General features: G+C 41.8%; 1 protein-coding gene across 1 annotated transcript; it reads right to left on the reverse strand.

The window, feature by feature from the left end:
* Positions 1-4,096: 4,096 nt before the first annotated feature.
* On the reverse strand, positions 4,097-21,398 carry LOC115142656 (REST corepressor 3-like). The gene is given in 13 exon segments (XM_029682282.2): positions 4,097-4,308; positions 4,311-4,545; positions 7,737-7,981; positions 8,086-8,143; positions 9,576-9,653; positions 14,190-14,411; positions 19,091-19,169; positions 19,255-19,379; positions 19,683-19,844; positions 20,254-20,306; positions 20,416-20,493; positions 20,888-20,944; positions 21,057-21,398. Coding segments are annotated over 13 exon segments (1,698 nt in total). The 5' UTR covers positions 21,232-21,398; the 3' UTR covers positions 4,097-4,177.
* Between the last annotated feature and the right edge of the window lie 16 nt (positions 21,399-21,414).

Here is a 21,414-nt window from a genome sequence, read left to right on the forward strand (position 1 = left end):
GGAAAATGAGTCAGGAAGTGAATGTAATGGCACTAATGTTGTGTTCACAGTTCACACCCTTGAAAAATGATCGTATGCTAAAACGCGGTAAAATAAAATGTATGGTTTGCACCATGCGTAGCCTCCCTGAAGCGTTTCGAGGACAGGATGCTGAATAAATTGTCCCCTTTTTATGCATCCATAGATTTAAAATGGGATTTGCTGAAAATTAAGAGAACAATTTGAGAAGTTTCTTAAATTATCACAATGTATTTGAAAATAACTTAACTATAGGCTACAATTCACGGAGCTAGTAGTTCAATCAAACCCAAACGTCAGAGTGGTGTTTATAATACTGCTATATTAAAGGTTTTAGCATATGGCAATGTGGTCGAAAATAACATGCATACATTTAGATATATTGAGCACATTGATAATGCTTTTTAATACAACAAATCTGTAATATAATCATGTAGACCATAGGCCTAATAAGTCAAGACCACCAAGAAGCACAGCTGATGTTTTTACATGCATGGCGAAATCGACTCATTGGCCAAACTGGTTAAATCAACGTTGTTTCCACATAATTTAAACCAATATAAATCTATGCCATGATGAATCAATGTGAAACTGATTGGATTTGCAAAAAGTCAACGTAAGAGCATTTTCCCCCACCCAACATTTAACCTAAATCCAATGCCATGGTAACATTTTATTTAAAGTGCATTCACATTTAGACTAATAAACCAAATGTAAATCAAAACTAGAGGAACTGACGTTTGTGCCTAGTGTCAATTAGGCATATCAACAAGCAGAAACAATGCTGATAAAAATGATTTAGGCTAAAGTAAACAAATCAATTAAAGGGAAACTATGCAACAATTCCATTTTTTATTTTTTATGTGCTATATTTATAGATGTATATTTGGGATTGTACTAGTATGCTATATTTTTGGGGCAATATTCATTTCAATTTAAGCAGGCTGGAAAAAGTAATAATTTAAATATAGTAGGACAAATATAGTAGGACAAAATACAAACCAAATAAATGTGCGAGAAGGGACATGGAAATTAAAATGTTTGAAAGACACTTAAATGAAATGCAAGTGCAACGAGAGCCTGAAATAATGGCAAGCCAATAGCCCAGTAAACACTACATACGGTAACATGCGAATGTCATGTATTTTCAAGGCAAAATGCAAGTCCTCAATGTTCATGATTATACTTACTTCTGGCCACATTATTTCCACGGGAAAAGATTGAGTCAGTGTAAATGAGTGATTTCAGGGTCATTTAGGTTTGCATTTCAACATGTTTTAATAAGCTTGTCACCATGTACAGTAGTGAATTAGCCTATTTCTTCCTCCATTCCTTAGCAGTGATTAGGCAAAATTTGAGAAACGTTCCGGAAATCATCCAACCAGGATTTCTGGAGAACGTACAGTTGAAGTCGGAAGTTTACATACACTTAGGTTGGAGTCATTAAATCTCGTTTTTCAACCACTCCACAAATTTCTTGTTAACAAACTATAATTTTGGCAAGTCGGTAAGGACATCTACTTTGTACATGACACAAGTAATTTTTCCAACAATTGTTTACAGACAGATTATTTCACTTATAATTCACTGTATCACAATTCCAGTGGGTCAGAAGTTTACATAGACTAAGTTGACTGTGCCTTTAAACAGCTTGGAAAATTCCAGAAAATTATGTCATGGCTTTAGAAGCTTCTGATAGGTTAATTGACATCATTTGAATGAATTGGAGGTGTACCTGTGGATGTATTTCAAGGCCTACCTTCAAACTCAGAGCCTCTTTGCTTGACATGATGGAAAAATCAAAAGAAATCAGCCAAGACCTCAGACAAAAAATTATAGACATCCACAAGTCTGGTTCATCCTTGGGAGCAATTTCCAAACGCCTGAAGGTACCACATTCATCTGTACAAACAATTGTACGCAAGTATAACCACCATGGGACCACACGGCCGTCATACCGCTCAGGATGGAGACGCGTTCTGTCTCCTAGAGATGAACGTAGTTTGGTGCGAAAAGCGAAAATGAATCCCAGAACAACAGCAAAGGACCTTGTGAAGATGCTGGAGGAAAGAGGTACAAAAGTATCTATATCCACAGTTAAACGAGTCCTATATCGACACAACCTGAAAGGCCGCTCAGCAAGGAAGAAGCCACTGCTCCAAAATCGCCATAAAAAAAGCCAGACTACAGTTTGCAACTGCACATGGGGACAAAGATCGTACTTTTTAGAGAAATGTCCTCTGGTCTGATGAAAAAAACTATAACTGTTTGGCCATAATGACCATCGTTATGTTTGGAGGAAAAAGGCGAGGCTTGCAAGTCAAAGAACACCATCCCAACCGTGAAGCACGGGGGTGGCAGCATCATGTTTTGCGGGTGCTTTGCTGGAGGAGGGACTGGTGCACTTCAAAATATATGGCATCATGAGAAAGGAAAATTATGTGGATATATTGAAGCAACATCTCAAGACATCAGTCAGGAAGTTAAAGCTTGGTCACAAATGGGTCTTGGACAATGACCCCAAGCATGGGGCAAAATGGATTAAGGACAACAAAGTCAAGGTATTGGAGTGGCCATCACAAAGCCCTGACCTCAGTCCTATAGAACATTTGTGGGCAGAACTGAAATAGCATGTGCGAGCAAGGAGGCCTACGAACCTGACTCAGTTACACCAGCTCTGTCAGGAGGAATGGGCCAGAATTCACCCAACTAATTGTGGGAAGCTTGTGGAAGGCTACACAAAATGTTTGACCCAAGTTAAACAATTTAAAGGCAATGCTACCAAACACTAATTGAGTGTATGTAAACTTCTGACCCACTGGGAATGTGATGAAAGAAATCAAATCTGAAATAAATCATTCTCTCTACTATTATTCTGACATTTCACATTCTTCAAATAAAGTGGTGATCCTAACTGACCTAAACCAGGGATATTTTACTTGGATTAAATGTCAGGAATTGTGAAAAACTGAGTTTAAATATATTTGTCTAAGGTGTATGTAAACTTCCGACTTCAACTGTATACATTTTCGGAAATTTTACAGAATCTTTCAACCCCTGAACATGAAGCGGCACTAATTAACTCCAAAACGTGAAAAAAAACACGAATGATCATAACTGGACAGAGAAAACAAAATGTTAAAATGATTTGAATGGATATGTTAGATACTATGCCTCATCTTACACTGGGAATTACTGATGGGCGACCGCTAAAACAAAATCAAAAAGCGTCGTTTTAGGTATGATCTTGACAGTTTAAAATTAAGCACACAAATTACACACAACTGTACAGAAGTCAAACATTTTGTTCTTCAATATATCTTAAATGAAAATCATTGAAACATATCAAATTCCTGAAAATGTGGGTCACTGACTACAACAATCGATTCACTGACATTGACATCCTCGTAGCTTAATATTACATTAAACAAATTCATTTTATTAACCGGTTCATCATTTTTTTCAATCAGTTTCTTCCAGTTTAGATCAATTCAATCACGTAAATACAGTTGGCCTAGAAGCGTAAGAGCACTTACACAATGGTTATTATTATACTGGACATAGGCAAAAATCAGTCTAGAGTCCATAGCACCGAGTAGAAAAATAAATAATGCTTATATAAAAGATAAGTCTATATTCGCTCAAAGAACAAATATGCATTACAGCAAATCAAACAATTGAACTGAAATATGGCAACGCCACCTGTTCACTAGTGGTGGTGTATTGTCCATTATAGTGTCTTCAATATACCTTGTTTATAGACCACTTGCAAATTTTGCCAGTTTGTAAAATATACATTAACCAGAAGCCAAGAACACTTTCAAACAGGACCAATGCTTCTAGTAAATCTTTAACATCACCAATACATAACATCTAAGCAAGTCCATCCAAAGATGAGTGAATAAAAAAAACTATATGATTTCAAATAAATAAAACTAAGACCTAACCTAATATACATAGACTTTAAAAACTTCACAACGGCTTTACGTTTCTCATTAATATACATAATCTGCTCATAAACAACCAACGATTGACGACTTTCAGGAACACAACGGATCATTGTCAAGAAAAATACAAGGAAACAAACGACCAAGTAAAAAAAAAAAAAAGCGACCACCGACTTCTCCGTTGTCTTCCTTCGCCATTGCACAGCACACACTTAGTGCAGCGAGGAGGATGGCGTCTCCGATGGGATGCCCACCAGGGTGGGGGGCGGCTGGCTGGAGCCTGGGCACCCTGTGGAGGTGGGGGCTGAGGTCGGGGCAAGCGGCCGGGGATTGAGGCGCGGGGCGGGGGGTTGGATGGCCGGATGAGTGGGGGGCTGGTTGAGCGCGGCCGGGGCTGTAGGAAGCGGGCCTGCTGCTGGAGAGGGGGCGGCTGCCTGTGGAGGGCCGGGGTGGCTGGCAGAGAGGGCCGTAGGAGCGGGGGCGGCTGGTTGAGCGAAGTTGCCGACGATGTCACCAGGGTTTGGAAAGTTGAAGAGGAAGTGGCAGCGGGAGAAGGGCCTAACGAGGGGGTCACCTGGCCCTGGAAGAGAGAGGCGTGAGTTGGGATTTCAGACCAAAACGCAGAGGGGCAATACATTACAGCATACAGTGCATTCGGAAAGTATTCAGACCCCTTGACTTTTTACAAATTAGCTGTGTTCGAATACTCATACTAACCACACTATTTGTGACGTGAATTGAATATATAGTATGCTTATTGGTCATAGTATGGGTATAGTTAGTATGCCAAAAGTTGCCGGATGTCGTACTAAATTCGCCAAAATATGAAGTATACACAAAATATAAGGAGGACGCTATTTCCGTACTTTAGGGCCCATAATGCAATTCTTCAGGAAAGAAGGCACATCGTTTCCATTTTTGAAGGAAATGGCAGAAAATATGCAGTCGAAGTACAACGATAGCGGATAAAAATTCACTGCTTTAACTAATTATGACAAATGATAAGAAAATGTTGAGCAATGTAATAAAGTAATGACTTTTCAAATAAGTTACCTTACCCTTTATATTGTCTGACAATTTGTTAGCTACGCTGTCCTTACGAACCACATAGCTTATCATTACAACAGTATGTTGTTAGGTAGCTACCTAATGTTAGTTGGCTACTTATACATCAAACTTGCCAGCATATTAACTTTAGGCTATCTAACTATAATTACCCAACGTCTAATGACTTGATTATTCCCGTCATGCTTAGCTGGCCATTCGGGTGCTTTCGTAAATTCGCTCTGGCTATCTACTCCAATTTCAGGGCACTCGTCTGAGTGTACCAGAGCGCAGAATAATGAATTTACGAGCGCTCAACACCCATTGAATATGGCCGATGTCAGTAAACATGGGCAAAAAAGCGCAATTAAATTCTTGCCAGCAGCACAGTTAGTCACCAATGCTCTGGATAACATGCTAGTTTGCCAATGACACAACAGTGGTAGGCCTGATCACCAACAAAAATGAGACAGCCAATAGGGAGGAGGTCAGAGACCTGGTCGTGTGGTGCCAGGACAACAACTTCTCCCTCAACGTGATCAAGACAAAGGAGATGATTGTGGAAAATGAGGACATAGCACGATGGGGCTATAGTGGAACAGCTTGAGAGCTTCAAGTTCCTTGGTGTCCACATCACCAACAAGTTATCATGGTCCAAGCACACCAAGACAGTCGTGAAGAGGGCACGACAAAGCTGATTCCCCTACATGAGACGGAAAAGATTTGGCATGGGTCCTCAGATTCTCAAAAGGTTCTACAGCTGCACCATCGAGAGCATACTGATTGGTCGCATCGCCGCCTGGTATGGCAACTGCTCGGCCTCCGACTGCAAGGGTAGTGTGTACGGCCCAGTACATCACTGGGGCCAAGCTTCCTGCCATCTAGGACCTCTATATCAGGCGGTGTCAGAGGAAGGCCCTAAGAATTCTACCTACATTGTACATATTACCTCAACTAACCGGAACCAACAATGCTTTAAGAAATTAAGAAAAAAATACAAATAAATATTAAGTAAAAAATAGAAAAAGTAGAAAATAAAAGTAACAATTTAAACAACAGCAGTAAAATAACAAGTGAGGCTATATACAGGGGGTACCAGTACAGAGTCAATGTGCGGGGGGCACAGCAATGCTAACCTGACAGAGCTTGAGAGGATCTGCAGAGAACAATGGGAGACCCAAGAAGACTCAAGGCTGTAATCGCTACCAAAGGTGCTTCAACAAAGTACTGAGTAAAGGGTCTGAATACTTATGTAAATGTGCTGTTTTTAATTTTTTATAAATTAACAAACATTCCTAAACCTGTTTTTGATTTGTCATTATGGGGTATTGTGTGTAGATTGAAGGGGGAAAAAACTATTTAATTGATTTTAGAATAAGGCTGTAACCTAACAAAATGTGGGAAAAGTACAGTAGCTCTCCAGGAGGAGGGATAGCCACTTGACTGGTCTTGACATTGAATGCCATGTTGGAATACCAGATTTAAGATCAGTTTAACAAATGTCATTAGCAGTCATAACGGATATCAGGTTATGAAAATAAGCCTGGCACCTGTTCTATTGTGTTTCCTACTTAGCTAATTGACAACGTAGCCATAAAGGCATATACACTATCTAAACAAAACCATGTGGACACCCCTTCAAATGAGTTGATTTGGCTATTTCAGCCACACCATTGACGACAGGTGTATAAAATGGAGCACACAGCCATGGAGGAGGAATAATGGTCTGGGGCTGTTTTTCATGGTTCGGGCTAAGCCTCTTACTTCCAGTGAAGGGAAATCTTAACGCTACAGCGCACAATGACATTCTACAAGATTCTGTGCTTCCAACATTGTAGCAACAGTTTGGGGAAGGCCCTTTCCTGTTTCAGCATGATAATGCCCCCGTGCACAAAGCGAGGTCCATACAGAAATGGTTTGTCGAGATCGGTGTGGAAGAACTTGACTGGCCTGCACAGAGCCCTAACCTCATCCCCATTGAACACCTTTGGGATGAATTGGAATGCCAACTGTGAGCCATGCCTAATTGCCCAACATCAGAGCCCAACCTCACTAATGCTCTTTTGACTGAATGGAAGTAAATCCCCGAATGTTCCAACATCTAGTGGAAAGCCTTCCCAGAAAAGTGGAGGCTGTTATAGCAGCAAAGGGGGGACTAACTCCATATCAATGCCTATGATTTTGGAATGAGATGATCAACGAGTATTTGTCCATACTTTTGGTCATGTAGTGTATTCGTTTAAAATATATTAGTATTACATTATTTTCAATACTGTATAGCAGGGTCATCTACAACTGCTTATGATATGTTAAATAATACCTAAAGCTACACGTCATGCAAGTAGTAAAAGACCATTCGTTGACATCAACCACATTCAGATATTTCTTCAAGTTATCAAGTCAATGGTAAATTTGTAGAATTATAAATTGTGTGTATTATACACATGCGTATTGGAAATGTATTTTTTTTTTGCATATAGCCCCCCCCCCCAGGGTTGGAATGTCCAGATGCAACTAACATTGTAATAATTATAATGTTAAGACACCTTTATGAAGGAATGTTTATGAAACTGCAGTGTTAAGAGATTTTTGTTGGAGTAAAAACCTGCATGCAGAGGGGGCTTGTGGGAGGCCAACTCCCATAGCTAACTATAACGAAATCACAGAAGGGGTTAATGGGAAGGTTAATTTTTTTGGTTTTAGGGGAATAAAGGAACGCTCCACCACCTCCTCCTCCTCTTCGTCCATACTCTTCCCAGAAGGGGTGTTGGAGCTGTTCTTCCCCTCCTCGCCAGAGGTGGCAGTGTCACCGTTGGGGGTGCCAGTTCCCTGCTCCGCCTCCCACTCCTGCAGCACCTCCTCCAGGTTAAACCGGCGGCGGTAGTTCACAAAGAAGTTCTTTACCTGCCCTACCGTCTTATTACCGATAACATCGGCAATGGCCTGGAAGTCTTTCCCGTACTTCCGGACACCTGTTGAAACAACAAATATTCTGAAATTGCACAAGGTAAACAGACTGGCGGGCCATGGACAAGAACATGAGCTGACTACAAACCCACAAAGAACGTAGGTTTACCTTGAACTGCCAGAAGCTGTTCATCTGTTGTCCAGCGAGCATTAACTTTTTGGCTGCACTAGAACAGACAAAGAACACCTGATGTTATACACTGAACAAAAGCATAAATGTCACAATTTCAAAGATTTTACTGAGTTACAGTTCCTAAGGAAATCAGGACATTTCAATGAATTAATTAGGGCCTAATCTGTGAATTTCACATGACTGGGAATACAGATATCTGTTGGTCTCAGATATCTTCAAAAAAAAGTAGGGGCTTGGATCAGAAAAGCAGTCAGTATCTTGTGACCACCATTTGCCTCATGCAGCGCGACATCTCCACATATAGTTGATCAGACTGTTGATTGTGGCCTGTGGAATGTTGTCCCACTCCTCTTCGATGGCTGTGCGGAACTGGAACACGCTGTCATGGGTGGCATATCTGGTGAATATGCAGTTCATGGAAGAACTGGGACATTTTCAGCTTCCAGAAATTGTTTACAGATCTTTGCGACATCTTTCTGTGCATTATTCTGAAACATGAGGTGATAGTGGTGGATGAATGGCAAGACAATGGGCCTCTTCACGGTATCTCTGTGCATTCAAATGGCCACAGATCAAATGCAAATGTCCGTAGCTTATGCCTGTCCTTCATCCGTGAAGAGCACACTTCAGTATTCCAGTCACAATCAAAGGTGAGCATTTCCCCACTGAAGTCATTTACGATGCCAAACTGCAGTCAGGTCAAGACCCTGGTGTGGATGACGAGTTTCATCAGCTGTCCGGGTGGCTGGTCTCAGACATTTTCGTAGGTGAAGAAGCCGGATGTGATGGTCCTGACCTGGTGTGGTTACACAAGTCCGCGGTTGAGGCTGGTTGGACTTAATGTAAATTTCTATAAAACAACGTTGGAGGCCGCTTATGGTACAGAAATTCACATTAAATTACCAGGCAACAGCTCTGGTGGACATTTCTGCAGTCAGCATGCCAACTGCACACTCTCAACTTGAGACACCTGTGGCATTGTGTTTTGTGACAACTGCACCTTTTGTCCCCAGCACAAGGTGCACCTGTGTAATGATCATGTTTAATAAGCTTCTTGATATGCCACACACATGTCAGGTGGATGGATTATCTTGGCAAATGAGAAATGCTAACTAACAGGGATATAAACAAACTTGTGCACACCATTTGAGAGAAAGAAGCTTTTCGTGAACAATTTCTGGGAACTTTTATATTAGCTCATGAAACATGGGACCAACACTTGACATGTTGGGTTTATATTTTTGTTCAGTGTAGAAGCTAAGTGACAATACATGTCAAGTCAACAGGTCACTCACTTCATATAAGTAACCATAATAAAGAAACATCCATAACTAATGACTTCCATCTCTTTGGTAGCACTTCATTTGTACGGCCTTAGTGATGTGAATGTCATGACAAATTATGACCACTTATGTCACATTGCTAGGTCCCTTTCTCACTGAAATCTAAAAACATTTGGCACATACCTCCGGCAGCCTGAAGTCATCAATGCCCGCTTCCATCCTGTGTTTCAGACCACTGTTCAGTTGCTTTGCATTTTGAACCTGTGGGATAAATTCATAGTGCCATCAGAAAGTACTCACATCCCACATTGTGTTGTGTTACAGCCTGAATTTAAAATTGATTCAAATTGAGATGTATTTGTCACTGGCCTACACACAATACCCCATAATGTCAAAGCGGAATTATGTTTTTGGAAACGTTTACAAATTATTTTAAAAATGTTGAACTGTCTTGGGTCCAAGTATCCAACCCCTTATATGGCAAGCCTAAATAAGTTCAGGAGTAAAAATGTGCTTAACAAGTGACATAATAAGTTGCATGGAATCCCTGTGTGCAATAAGTGTTAAACATGTTTTTTTTAATGACTACCTCATCTCTGTACTGTGATAGAAAAATTACATATTTACCTGATTGTTGGATATTCCGCAATTATTTACTTAACTAATACTGTAGTGAACTGAGAGGAGTTGTTTGAAGCTGGGGCTGGCAACTGATTAAGTGATGACTAGGTAAAAACCTACTGCTGGGATTCCATAGATAAGATGTGGTGTTTGTCACCGAGAGAGATGTTCTGTTCCTCCAGGCGAAAGGCCTCCCTAATCCTAATTATCCTGGCATCTGAGAGAAAGCACCAGAGGCAGAAGAACCCAAAGTGGCTTATGGTGCCCCACAATCTATATGGGAGGGGTGGAACCAAGCATTCTGGGTATCCGCTATATAAAATGTGCATTGTCTGTGAAGGGGAGGCTCTCAGCCTAACAGTCAAGACTGTTGGGTCGACGGTTTTATTATTGCAATAATTTATCGATATTAAATGAAGATGATTGTATGAAGAAATTACCAAGTCTCTCTCAGTACTGAATTTCCACGACAGTACCCCCCACACATATACAATTATCTGTAAAGTCGTTCAGTCGAGCAGTGAATTTCCAACACAGATTCAACCACAAAGACCAGAGAGGTTTTCCAATGCCTCGCGAAGGTCAGCTATTGGTACATAAAATAAATACAAATAAAAAGTCAACCTTGAATATCCCTTTGAGCATGGTTAAGTTATTAATTACACTTTGGATGGTGTATTAATACACTCAGTCACTACATAGATGCAAGCGTTCTTCCTAACTCAGTTTCCGGAGAGGATGGAAAACTTGAGGCCAATGATTTCACCATGGGGCCAATTGTGACTTTAAAACAGTGTTTAAATGGCTGTGATAGGAGAAAACTGAAGATGGATCAACAATATTGTAGTTACTCCACAATACTAACCTAAATGTCAGAGTGAGAAGGACGCCTGTACAGAATTTCTTCTCCAAAACATGCATCCTGTTTGCAATAGTCATTAAATTAAAACAGAAATAAAAATGGCAAATTAACTTAGTCCTGAATATAAAAGTGCTATGTTTGGGGCAAATCCAACACATCACTGAGTACCACACTTCATATTTTATTTTTTTATTATAATTTATTTTTTTTCTCCCCAATTTCGTGGTATCCAATCGTTAGTCGTTACTGTCTTGTCTCATCGCTACAACTCCCGTACGGACTCGGGAGAGGCGAAGGTCGAGAGCCATGCGTCCTCCGAAACACAACCCAACCTAGCCGCACTCCTTTTTAACACAGCGCGCATCCAACCCGGAGGCCAGCCGCACCAATGTGTCGGAGGAAACACCGTACACCTAGCGACCTGGTCAGCGTGCACTGCGCCCGGCCCGGCACAGACAAGGTTATCCCTACCAGCCAAACCCTCCCTAACCTGGACGAAGCTAGGCCAATTGTGCGCCGCCCCATGGGCCTCCCAGTCGCGGCCTGCTGCAACAGAGCCTGGGCTCAAACCCAGAGTCTCTGGTGGCACACCCGGGAGGCCACACTTCATATTTTCAACCATGGTGGTGGCTGCATCATGTTTTGGTTATGATTGTCATCTGGGGGGGGGTAAAAGAAACAGAATAGAGCTAAGCGCATGCAAAATCCTAGAGAATAACCTGGTTCAGTCAACTTTCCAACAGACACTGGGAGACAAATTCACCTTTCAGCAGGTTAATAACCTAAAACACAAGGCCAAATATACACTGGAGTATATATACCAAGATGACATTGAAAGATCCTGAGTGGTGTAGTTAGTTTACTTAAATTGGCTTAAATCTATGGCAAGAATTAATAAAATAATGTGCAATCTACTGTAGGTGTGCAAAGCTCTTGGACCCAGAAAGAGACAGCTTTAAATCACTGCCAAAGGTGATTAACATGTATTGACTCAGGGGATTGAATACATGTATTCAAGATTGTTAGAATTTAACAAAAACAAAAAAACTTTCTTCCACTTTGACACGAGTATGTGTGTGAATCATTGACAAAAAAAATTACAAATCCATTTGAAATTACACCTTGAAACACAAAATATGGAAAAAAGGCAAGGCACCGTACATATGCTTAGAACACAATGCACTAAATAGTGCTGATACACTACAAGAATCAAAAGTATGTGGACACATTCTTGTCGAACATCTTATTCCAAAATCATGGGCATAAATATGGAGTTGGTCCCCCTTTTCTGTTATAACAGCCTCCACTCGTCTGGGACGGCTTTCCACTAGATGTTGGAACATTTCTGCGGGGACTTCCTTCCATTCAGCCACAAGAGCATGAGGTCGGGCACTGATGTTGGCCTGGCATGCAGTCGGTATTCCAACTCATCCTAAAGATGTTCGATGGGCTCTGTATGCCAGTCAATTTGGGTGGAAGGTAGCCTAGTGGTTAGAGCAATTGGGCCAGTAAGGTAAGGTTGCTGGATCGAAATCCCAGAGCTGACAAGGTACAAATCTGTCGTTCTGCCCCTGAACAAGGCAGTTAACCCACTGTTCCCCTGTAGGCTGTCATTGTAAATAAGAATTTGTTCTTAACTGACTTGACTAGTTAAATAAAAAAAAGAGTTATTCCACACAGATCTTGACAAACCATTTCTGTATGGACCTCGCTTTGTGCAGGGGGGTGTTGAATAGTGAAGACATCAAAACCATTAAATAACACATATGGAAACATGCAGTAAACAAAAAAGTGTTAAACTCAAAACATATTTTATACTTGAAATTCTTCGAAGTAGCGACCCTTTGCCTTGACGACAGCTTTGCACACTCTTGGCATTCTCTTAACCAGCTTCATGAGGAATGCTTTTCCAACCTGGAATGCATTTCAATTAACAGGTGTGCCTTGTTAAAAGTTCATGTGTGGATTTTCTTGTGTGTTTTAGCCTATCAGTTGTGTTGTGACAAGGTAGGGGTGGTATACAGAAGATAGCTCTATTTGGTAAAAGACCAAGTCCATATTATGGCAAGAACAGCTCAAATAAGCAAAGAGAAATGACAGTCCATCATGACTTTAAGACATGAAGGTCAGTCAATCCAGAACATTTCAAGAACTTTGAAAGTTTCTTCAAGTGCAGTCGCAAAACCATCAAGCGCTATGAAGAAACTGGCTCTCATGAGGACCGCCACAGGAAAGGAAGACCCAGAGATACCTCTGCTGCAGAGGATAAGTTCATTAGAGTTACCAGCCGCAAATATTGCAGCCCAAATAAATGCTTCACACAGTTCAAGTAACAGACATCTCAACTTCAACAGAGGAGATTGTGTGAATCAGGCCTTCATGATCAAATTTCTGCAAAGAAACCACTATTGAAGGACAAAAATAACAAGAAGAGACTTGTTTGGGCCAAGAAACATGAGCAATGGACATTATACCGGTGGTTATCTGTAATTTTTGGTACAAATTTGAGATTTTGGGTTCCAACTGCAGTGTCTTGTGAGACGCAGAGTAGGTGAACAGATGATCTCTGCATGTGTGATTCCTATGCTATGCTGGTGACACTGTCAGTGATTTATTTAGAATTCAAGGGACACTTAACCAGCATGGCTACTACAGCATTCTGCAGCGTTTCGCCATCCCATCTCATTTGCGCTTAGTGGGACTATCATTTGTTTTTCAACAGGAGAATGACCCAAAACACACCTACAGGCTGTGTAAGGACAATTTGACCAAGGAGAGTGATGGAGTGCTGCATCAGATGGCCTCCACAATCAACCAACCTCAACCCAATTGAGATGGTTTGGGATGAGTTGGACCGCAGTGTGAAGGAAAAGCAGCCAACAAGTGCTCAGCATATGTGGGAACTCCTTCAAGACTGTTGGAAAAGCATTCCTCATGAAGCTGGTTGAGAGAATGCCAATAGTGTGCAAAGCTGTCATCAAGGTAAAGTGTGGCTACTTTGAAGAATCTCAAATATAAAATATATTTTTATTTAGTTGTTACTACATGATTCCATATGTGTTTACTATTAGTCTACAATGTAGAAAATTGTCAAAATAAAGAAAAACCCTTGAATGAGTAGGTCTGTCCAATATATATATATATATATATATATATAGCCTAGCGGTTAAGAGGACCTTAATTGCTCCTATAAGTCGCTCTGGATAAGAGCGTCTGCTAAATGACTAAAATGTACTGTGAAAAAGCCTCAACTCAAGCACCTTGAGGACCCAGGTTTCCCTGCATTGAGACAAACCAGAATCCCCAACGCTCACCTGTCTTTTGAGGCCCACCAGCTCCATGTCCAGCTGCCGAAGGACGGTGTTGGCAGCGCTGGAGCTGCACGACACTGCCACCACATCCTCCTGGGTCAGATACATGCCTTTGGGCGGCCGACACTTGGAACGCTGCGAGTGGTGCCGGTGCATGAGCGTCAGGTGCTCCCGTCGGCCGAGCCCAATCTTGGAGGAGCTCAGGGGCTGGGGCTCCGTGTGGCTCTGGATAGGCGCGGGTACACTTTCTATTAGCTGTCATAATGTTAGTAACATCAATTGTGTCATTGTTAAAACATATGGCACATGGGAGCATGTTTTAAGAGGTACAATAAAAATGAAACGCTGCACACTGCTGTTCATGCCCACAGGTGATTATATTGATACGTTTTGACCCTTAGGTCTTTATCAGGCATCCATGAAAAATCCCCTGGGAGCATGAACAGCAGACTCAGTGATATGACGTTACCACGCGCAGCACCACTGATATTCTGATGAGTGCAGTGCAAGACTTTGCTCTCACAGTACCAGAGTATCTGAACATGTGCATGGTAGAGTCCTGCACAGCTACATGTTTTGGACCCGAACCCGCCCGCGTCGGCCACATCAATTCCGAGCCCCACCAGATATTTTCTCCGCAACACGAACCACCAGCATAGAAATTGTTCCAAGAGCTGACCTGTGACCCCCCAAATAACATCCATATATTTTACAAAAATTATGACCAGAGTATTAGGTTTTTTTCCCTTCCCTGCATGAAATAATTTGTCTGCATGTCTATTCAACATTTGGATAAAAGGAAACCATGCCATGAATTAAGAACGATAGGCTTATCTTATATTCATAATGAGATGCAGCGCACATTGACAATTGAAATAGCTTTGAAAAAAAGCCTTCTAATTAGCCTTCTTACCTAATTAAAGCCTATAGGCAACATAAAAAATAATACCTTTATATTCAATATTGTTTAGATAATCAAATAGTTTAATTGAAACAATTCCCAGAATCGAATAAGCTACAGGCTGCAAAAATAGGCTACATTTATTTAGTAGGTTTATGTAGCCTGCGTATGGTCTAAATGAACAAAAGCCTGAATTAATGTAATAATTCATTGCTAAATAACTGAATTATCAAAAAACAAATACCTGCTTACACTTTTGCAGGCTGTGTATCCATCTACTGGGTCTTTGTCCTCCTTGTCCACAATGACTTACAAAATCCTTCCAAACCGGATTTCATTCACAGAGCACCTGTTTCCATGATGTTGTAATCCACCATCATAACCTTTCTTTCCCAATCTCCTGTTACGTTAGCCATTTTTATGTGAGCTAGGAGTCAGGGAAAATAAACTTGGCAACGTATTGTTGAAGGAAACGTAATCTCCGCATGTGAACCAATTAGGAACGTTTCAACGCCACACAAATAATGGACAGTTCCCTGCTCCACTCTCGCTGTGTTGCTGCTACCCTCGGCTGTCTGGCTCACTGCTCACATAATGGAATTCGCAACAATTCAACAAGCTCCTGGGTTTGTAAAAGAAATCTTGAAATAAAACATTTGACCTGCAATATAATTGATCTGAACAGTGATCCTACCCACGGGTTGAAAGACTTTTCATTACATCTGCCAGCTGACTTTTTTGTTGTCAACAGTGGGTCACATGTCACATGTGCAACCAGAGAAAAAAAAACTCTAGACCACCTTTACTCCACACACAGAGATGCATACAAAGCTCTCCCTTGCCCTCCATTTGGCAAATCTGACCATAATTCTATCCTCGCGATTCCTGCTTACAAGCTCAAATTAAAGCAGGAAGTACCAGTGACTCGCTCAATATGGAAGTGGTCAGATGACACGGATTCTACGCTACAGGACTGTTTTGCTAGCACAGACTGGAATATGTTCTGGGATTCATCCAATGGCATTGAGTATACCACCTCAGTCATCAGCTTCATCAATAAGTGCAATGACGACGTCGTCCTCACAGTGACCCAACCAGAAGCCATGGATTACAGGCAACATCCGCACTGAACTAAAGGGTAGAGCTGCCGCTTTCAAGGAGCGGGACACTAATCTGGATGCCTATAAGAAATCCCGCTATGCCCTCAGACGAACCATCAAACAAGCAAAGCGTCAATACAGGATTGAGACTGAATCCTAATACACCGCTCGTCAGATGTGGCAGGGCTTGAAAACTATTACGAACTACAAAGGGAAACCCATATGCGAGCTGCCCAGTGACGCGAGCCTACCAGACGAGTTAAATGCCTTGTATGCTCGCTTCGAGGCAAGCAACACTGAAGCATGCACGAGAGCACCAGCTGTTCTGGATGACTATGATAATGCTCTCAGTAGCCGATGTGAGCAAGACCTTGAAACAGGTCAACATTCACAAAGCCGCAGGGCCAGATGGATTACCAGGACGTGTACTCGAAGCATGCGAGGAACAACTGCCAAGTGTCTTCACTGACATTTTCAACCTCTCCCTGACTGAGTCTGTCATATCTACATGTTTCAAGCAGACCACCATAGTCCCTGTGCCCAAGGAAGCGAAGGTAACCTGCCTAAACGATTACCGCCCCATAGCACTCACGTTGGTAGCCATGAAGTGCTTTGAAAGGCTGGTCATGGCTCACATCAACAGCATCCTCCCGGATACCCTAGACCCACTCCAATTCGAATACCGCCCCAACAGATCCACAGATGATGCAATCTCAATCGCACTCCCCACTGCCCTTTCCCACCTGGACAAAAGGAACACCTATGTGAGAATGCTGTTCATCGACTACAGCTCAGCGTTCAACACCATAGTGCCCACGAAGCTCATCACTAAGCTAAGGACCCTGGGACTAAACACCTCCCTCTGCAACTAGATCCTGGACTTCCTGACGAGCGGCCCCCAGGTGGTAAGGGTAGGCAACAACACGTTTTCCACACTGATCATCAACACTGGGGCCCCTCAGGGGTGTGTACTTAGTCCCCTCCTGTACTCCCGGTTCACTCACAACTGCGTGGCCAAACACGACTCCAGTGCCATCATTAAGTTTGCTGATGACACAACAGTGGTAGGCCTGATCACCGACAACGATGAGACAGCCTATAAGGAGGAGGTCAGAACTGGCAGTGTGGTGCCAGGACAACAACCTCTTCCTCAATGTGAGCAAGACAAAGGAGCTGATCGTGGACTAAAGGAAAAGGCGGGGCCGAACAGGCTCCCATCAACGGGGCTGTAATGGGGCGGGCCGAGAATCCAAGTTCCTTGGTGTCCACATCACCAATGAACTATCATGGTCCAAACACACCAAGAAAGTTGTGAAGAGGGCACAACAAAACCTTTTCCCCCTCAGGAGACTGAAAAGATAATACATGGGCCCCCAGATCATTAAAAAGTTCCACAGCTGCACCATCGTGAGCATTCTGACTGGTTGCATCACCGCCTGGTATGGCAGCTGCTCGGCATCTGACCATAAGGCACTACAGAGGGTAATGTGTACGGCCCAGTATATCACTGGAGCCAAGCTTCCTGCAATCCAGGACCTATATAATAGGCGGTGTCATAGGAAACCCACAAAATTATCAGAGATTCCAGTCACCCAAGTCATAGACTGTTTTCTCTGCTATCGCACGGCAAGTGGTACCGGAGCATGAAGTCTAGGACCAAACAGCTCCTTAACAGCTTCTACCCCCAAGCCATAAGACTGCTGAACAATTAATCAACTGGCCACCTGACTATTACATTGTTTTGTACACCGCTGCTACTCGCTGTTTATTATCTATGCATAGTCACTTCTCCCCTACTTACATGTACAAATTACCTCTAACCTGTATCTCCACTCACTGACTCGGTACCGGTATCCCCTGTATATAGCCTTGTTATTGTGTTACTTTTTATTATTTTTTACTTTAGTTTATTTGGTAGATATTTTCTTAACTCTTCTTGAACTGCACTGTTGGTCAGGGCTTGTAAGTACGCATTTCACGGTAAGGTCTGTACTTGTTGTATTCGTCGTATATGACAAATAAAGTTTGATTTGATATCCAACCCGATGCAGGACTCTAATGCATGGGTGCGCTTCCCACTGCTACAACGTGATAGCTATGGAACCAAAACTATGTACAAGAGTAGCCTCGTGCTTCAAACACTCTTAGTTGTTGCCGAAATCAACGCCCTATGTTGCGGTTTACTTTATGCATCGCTTACTGTACCTTTTAAGTGTGACCTTTGTTACTAACCCATTAACTAGCTTACAGATATTGTTACACTCGCTTTATCTAGTGGTCCTAGGCCTAGTTACATGGTCTGTAGCCTGAATGTGTGCATTTGTGAGAAATCAGTGTTTGAGGACGGTGTTGGATGCACATGTGCCCAGGGAGATGGCAATCTTACTATGGTCTAGGGCTGACTCTGTCTCTCTTGACCTCGTGGTGGATTATTATTTGTCCAGATGGTGACAGAAATAAATGAATACAAAAAGGAAACCACAGACAAGCATGACTAAACTAATGATTTAAAACTAAACGAAAGGCCTCATGGCCACCAAACCAACTAGCAGCCTCACAGCTTTCAAGCTGGGACACTGACTGATGATCACCCTAATTGGCAGCACCTGATGTGCTTATCAAGCAGGACAAGGTTTCTGCTGCCCCCTGGGGGATGGAGTGTGGAAGTGTATCCTGGATAGTGTGTTTGTCTACTTTATTTGTCTACTTTATGTCGTAACACTAACCTTCCCCTCACATCAAAACACCTTGCATTTTATTTCCCTATTTCTTTGGCGTCTGTCTACTCTACTACTCATTGTAAGTGAATGCTGGTCACTGATTAAAAGCGTATCCGCTAATACTTTTTGATATATCCCAACTGCCATTCCATCAGTTTAAATTCTAAAGTTTAGATAACGTACCTCTTTTTTCGTCTCCTTGGTGGGGTCATAATCACTATCGTTTGCTTCGATGGGGTTGGCCTCCTCCATTTCTTCATCACTAATATCAAGAAAAGCCTATCATTATTGGACTCCGACCACTTGGAATTTCAGAGACAGTAGTAAGGCGAGACACAAGTCTTTACCTTTCATCTTGGGCGTTTCGGTTTGCCAGCTTTCTGGCCTGGCGGTCCATCAGGCTGGTTCTGGACCGGGTCTTCTTCCAGGAGTAGTAATACTTCACAAGGCTGGATATGGATTTGTCTGGTAACTACAACAGATGAGAAAATGGTGCCAATTGACTGTTTATACTTACATTAAAGCCGGGATTCAATCAAAGGCGCATTGTCGACAAGCGCACTGCACTGTTGACAATGCGCCTTTTAAAGGCAATCACCCCAACATTTGCAGAGATTGCATTCAAGGTGAATGCGGATGTTGGCTCAAGCGTAAATGACCTTAAAGTCAACTGCAATATTCATCCAGACTACTTGTGTATGTTTGTATGGACAGTATACAGACACACATCAAAGTCAAAGATAAAAGCTACTGTATATTAAAATATGTATTTTACCATTTGTTGAATCCTGTGGAAGCTTTTTCCATGGAAGCTGAAGGCTTGTTCAAACAGAACCTTATCCTCCACGGTCCACTCGTCGGGGAAGGGGGTGAAGTTGGGAAGGTCTGCTAGGGACTTTTCAATGTTGTGCTTGTGCCAGAACAGCATGCCCAATGCCTGTGGGGGACAGCAACGAGTGGAATCCACTGAGAATGGACACCAGGCAGGTCTATGGGGCTTCACTGAGCCAGAAATGCTTAAGCAACAGAACTAGAATAGATAGAGTAGGTATTCCCCTAAATAACATTTGAATATGTTATTTTTAAGTGTGCCTTGGTAGTTTATTAATACATTGTGGGTCAAATTTACTGAGCTTTCACACCGGTGTAAATTTTAGGCCTGTCCGGGGGGCTTGGAAAATGTAATATGAATGTTTAAATTGGGAACATGCTTCAATAGTGTTGGGAATTCTGTTGAAAGTTGTTCATATGTTTTTGAAAAATAAGGTGGATTCTCTGCATTGGTGAAAAAGCTTAGTAAATGTGGCCCTATGTACTTGTCTAATAATCCTAAAAAGCAGACATACCTGCTCAACATTATATCCATGCTTCTCTTTTGCAATGGCAATATATTCATCCACTGTGGGGAAAAATCATAGTTTAATTAAACTACTTATAAATATGTTTTGTAAAATCAACTTTTGGTTGTCTTTAGAAATAAGATGCTTGTGAAAACCAAACTGACTTACATTTTGGGTCGACAATGGTGTGATATGGAGACCACACCAACATTCCCCCACTATCTTTATCACTGTATTTGGTAGAACCTACAGAAAAATATATAATACATCATTTTTTTATAGTGATATTTAATGCAATTTTAACTGCCTAATTAAAGCAATACATGCAGGACTAACGATGCTGCTTTACTGTTGTTAAAATATTGTTTAGATAGCAACAAAAAGCCAATTCAGTTGAAGGAAACCAATAGTAGCCTACGGTGGGCAAGTATAGCCTCGGAATAGAAATGTGTTTCAAAACGCTTCTATAAACCAAACATATTTTAACGGGCCAAAAATTCTCTACACATCTGGCTGAATTCTGAAATATAAGATTACTGACTATGGGTTGTAAAGTAAGAAGATGAATGTAAATATACTGTTATAACCTATACCGAGGCTACCACCAGAATACAGTCAGATAGATCAAGCATAACCTTACCATGATCAAATTCGGGTATATTGGCTTGATAATCGGACCCCACACGCATTCCGACATCTGCAATAAGGACAAATATGTATAGCACATTAATAGACCATTTTTGTTTTGTTTTTCGCGTTCAAAATAATACATGTAGTGTTACATGCAAACGGGTTGTTCGAGGCTATACCGTGCTCGTCGTCACTGCCACTCTCATCAGAAAAATGTCCATTCGATGCATTTGAAGGGTTTTTTGTTCCGTTTGAGCGTCCCTTTCCTAGATACTCCGACCCTTTATCCATCATTCCAGGCATTTTTACGTATCTTTGTGGGTTCTCCTTAGGAGAATACCTAAAAAAAAACATGCAATGTATATTTTTTCACAGCCTGTCTTTTTCAATAACTCCCACAGCTACGCAGCTGTGACACTGTGCCACAGTCCAGTATTACTCCACATTGTTTTGTATAATACGGTTTAACGCAGATATATACAACAATATTTTTCAAGCCTGTTCCAGCGTCTGATATGTGTTGGTTTTAGTGTAATT

The sequence above is a fragment of the Oncorhynchus nerka genome, linkage group LG15 (genome assembly GCF_034236695.1).
Source record: "Oncorhynchus nerka isolate Pitt River linkage group LG15, Oner_Uvic_2.0, whole genome shotgun sequence".
Classification (NCBI taxonomy): Eukaryota; Metazoa; Chordata; class Actinopteri; order Salmoniformes; family Salmonidae; genus Oncorhynchus; species Oncorhynchus nerka.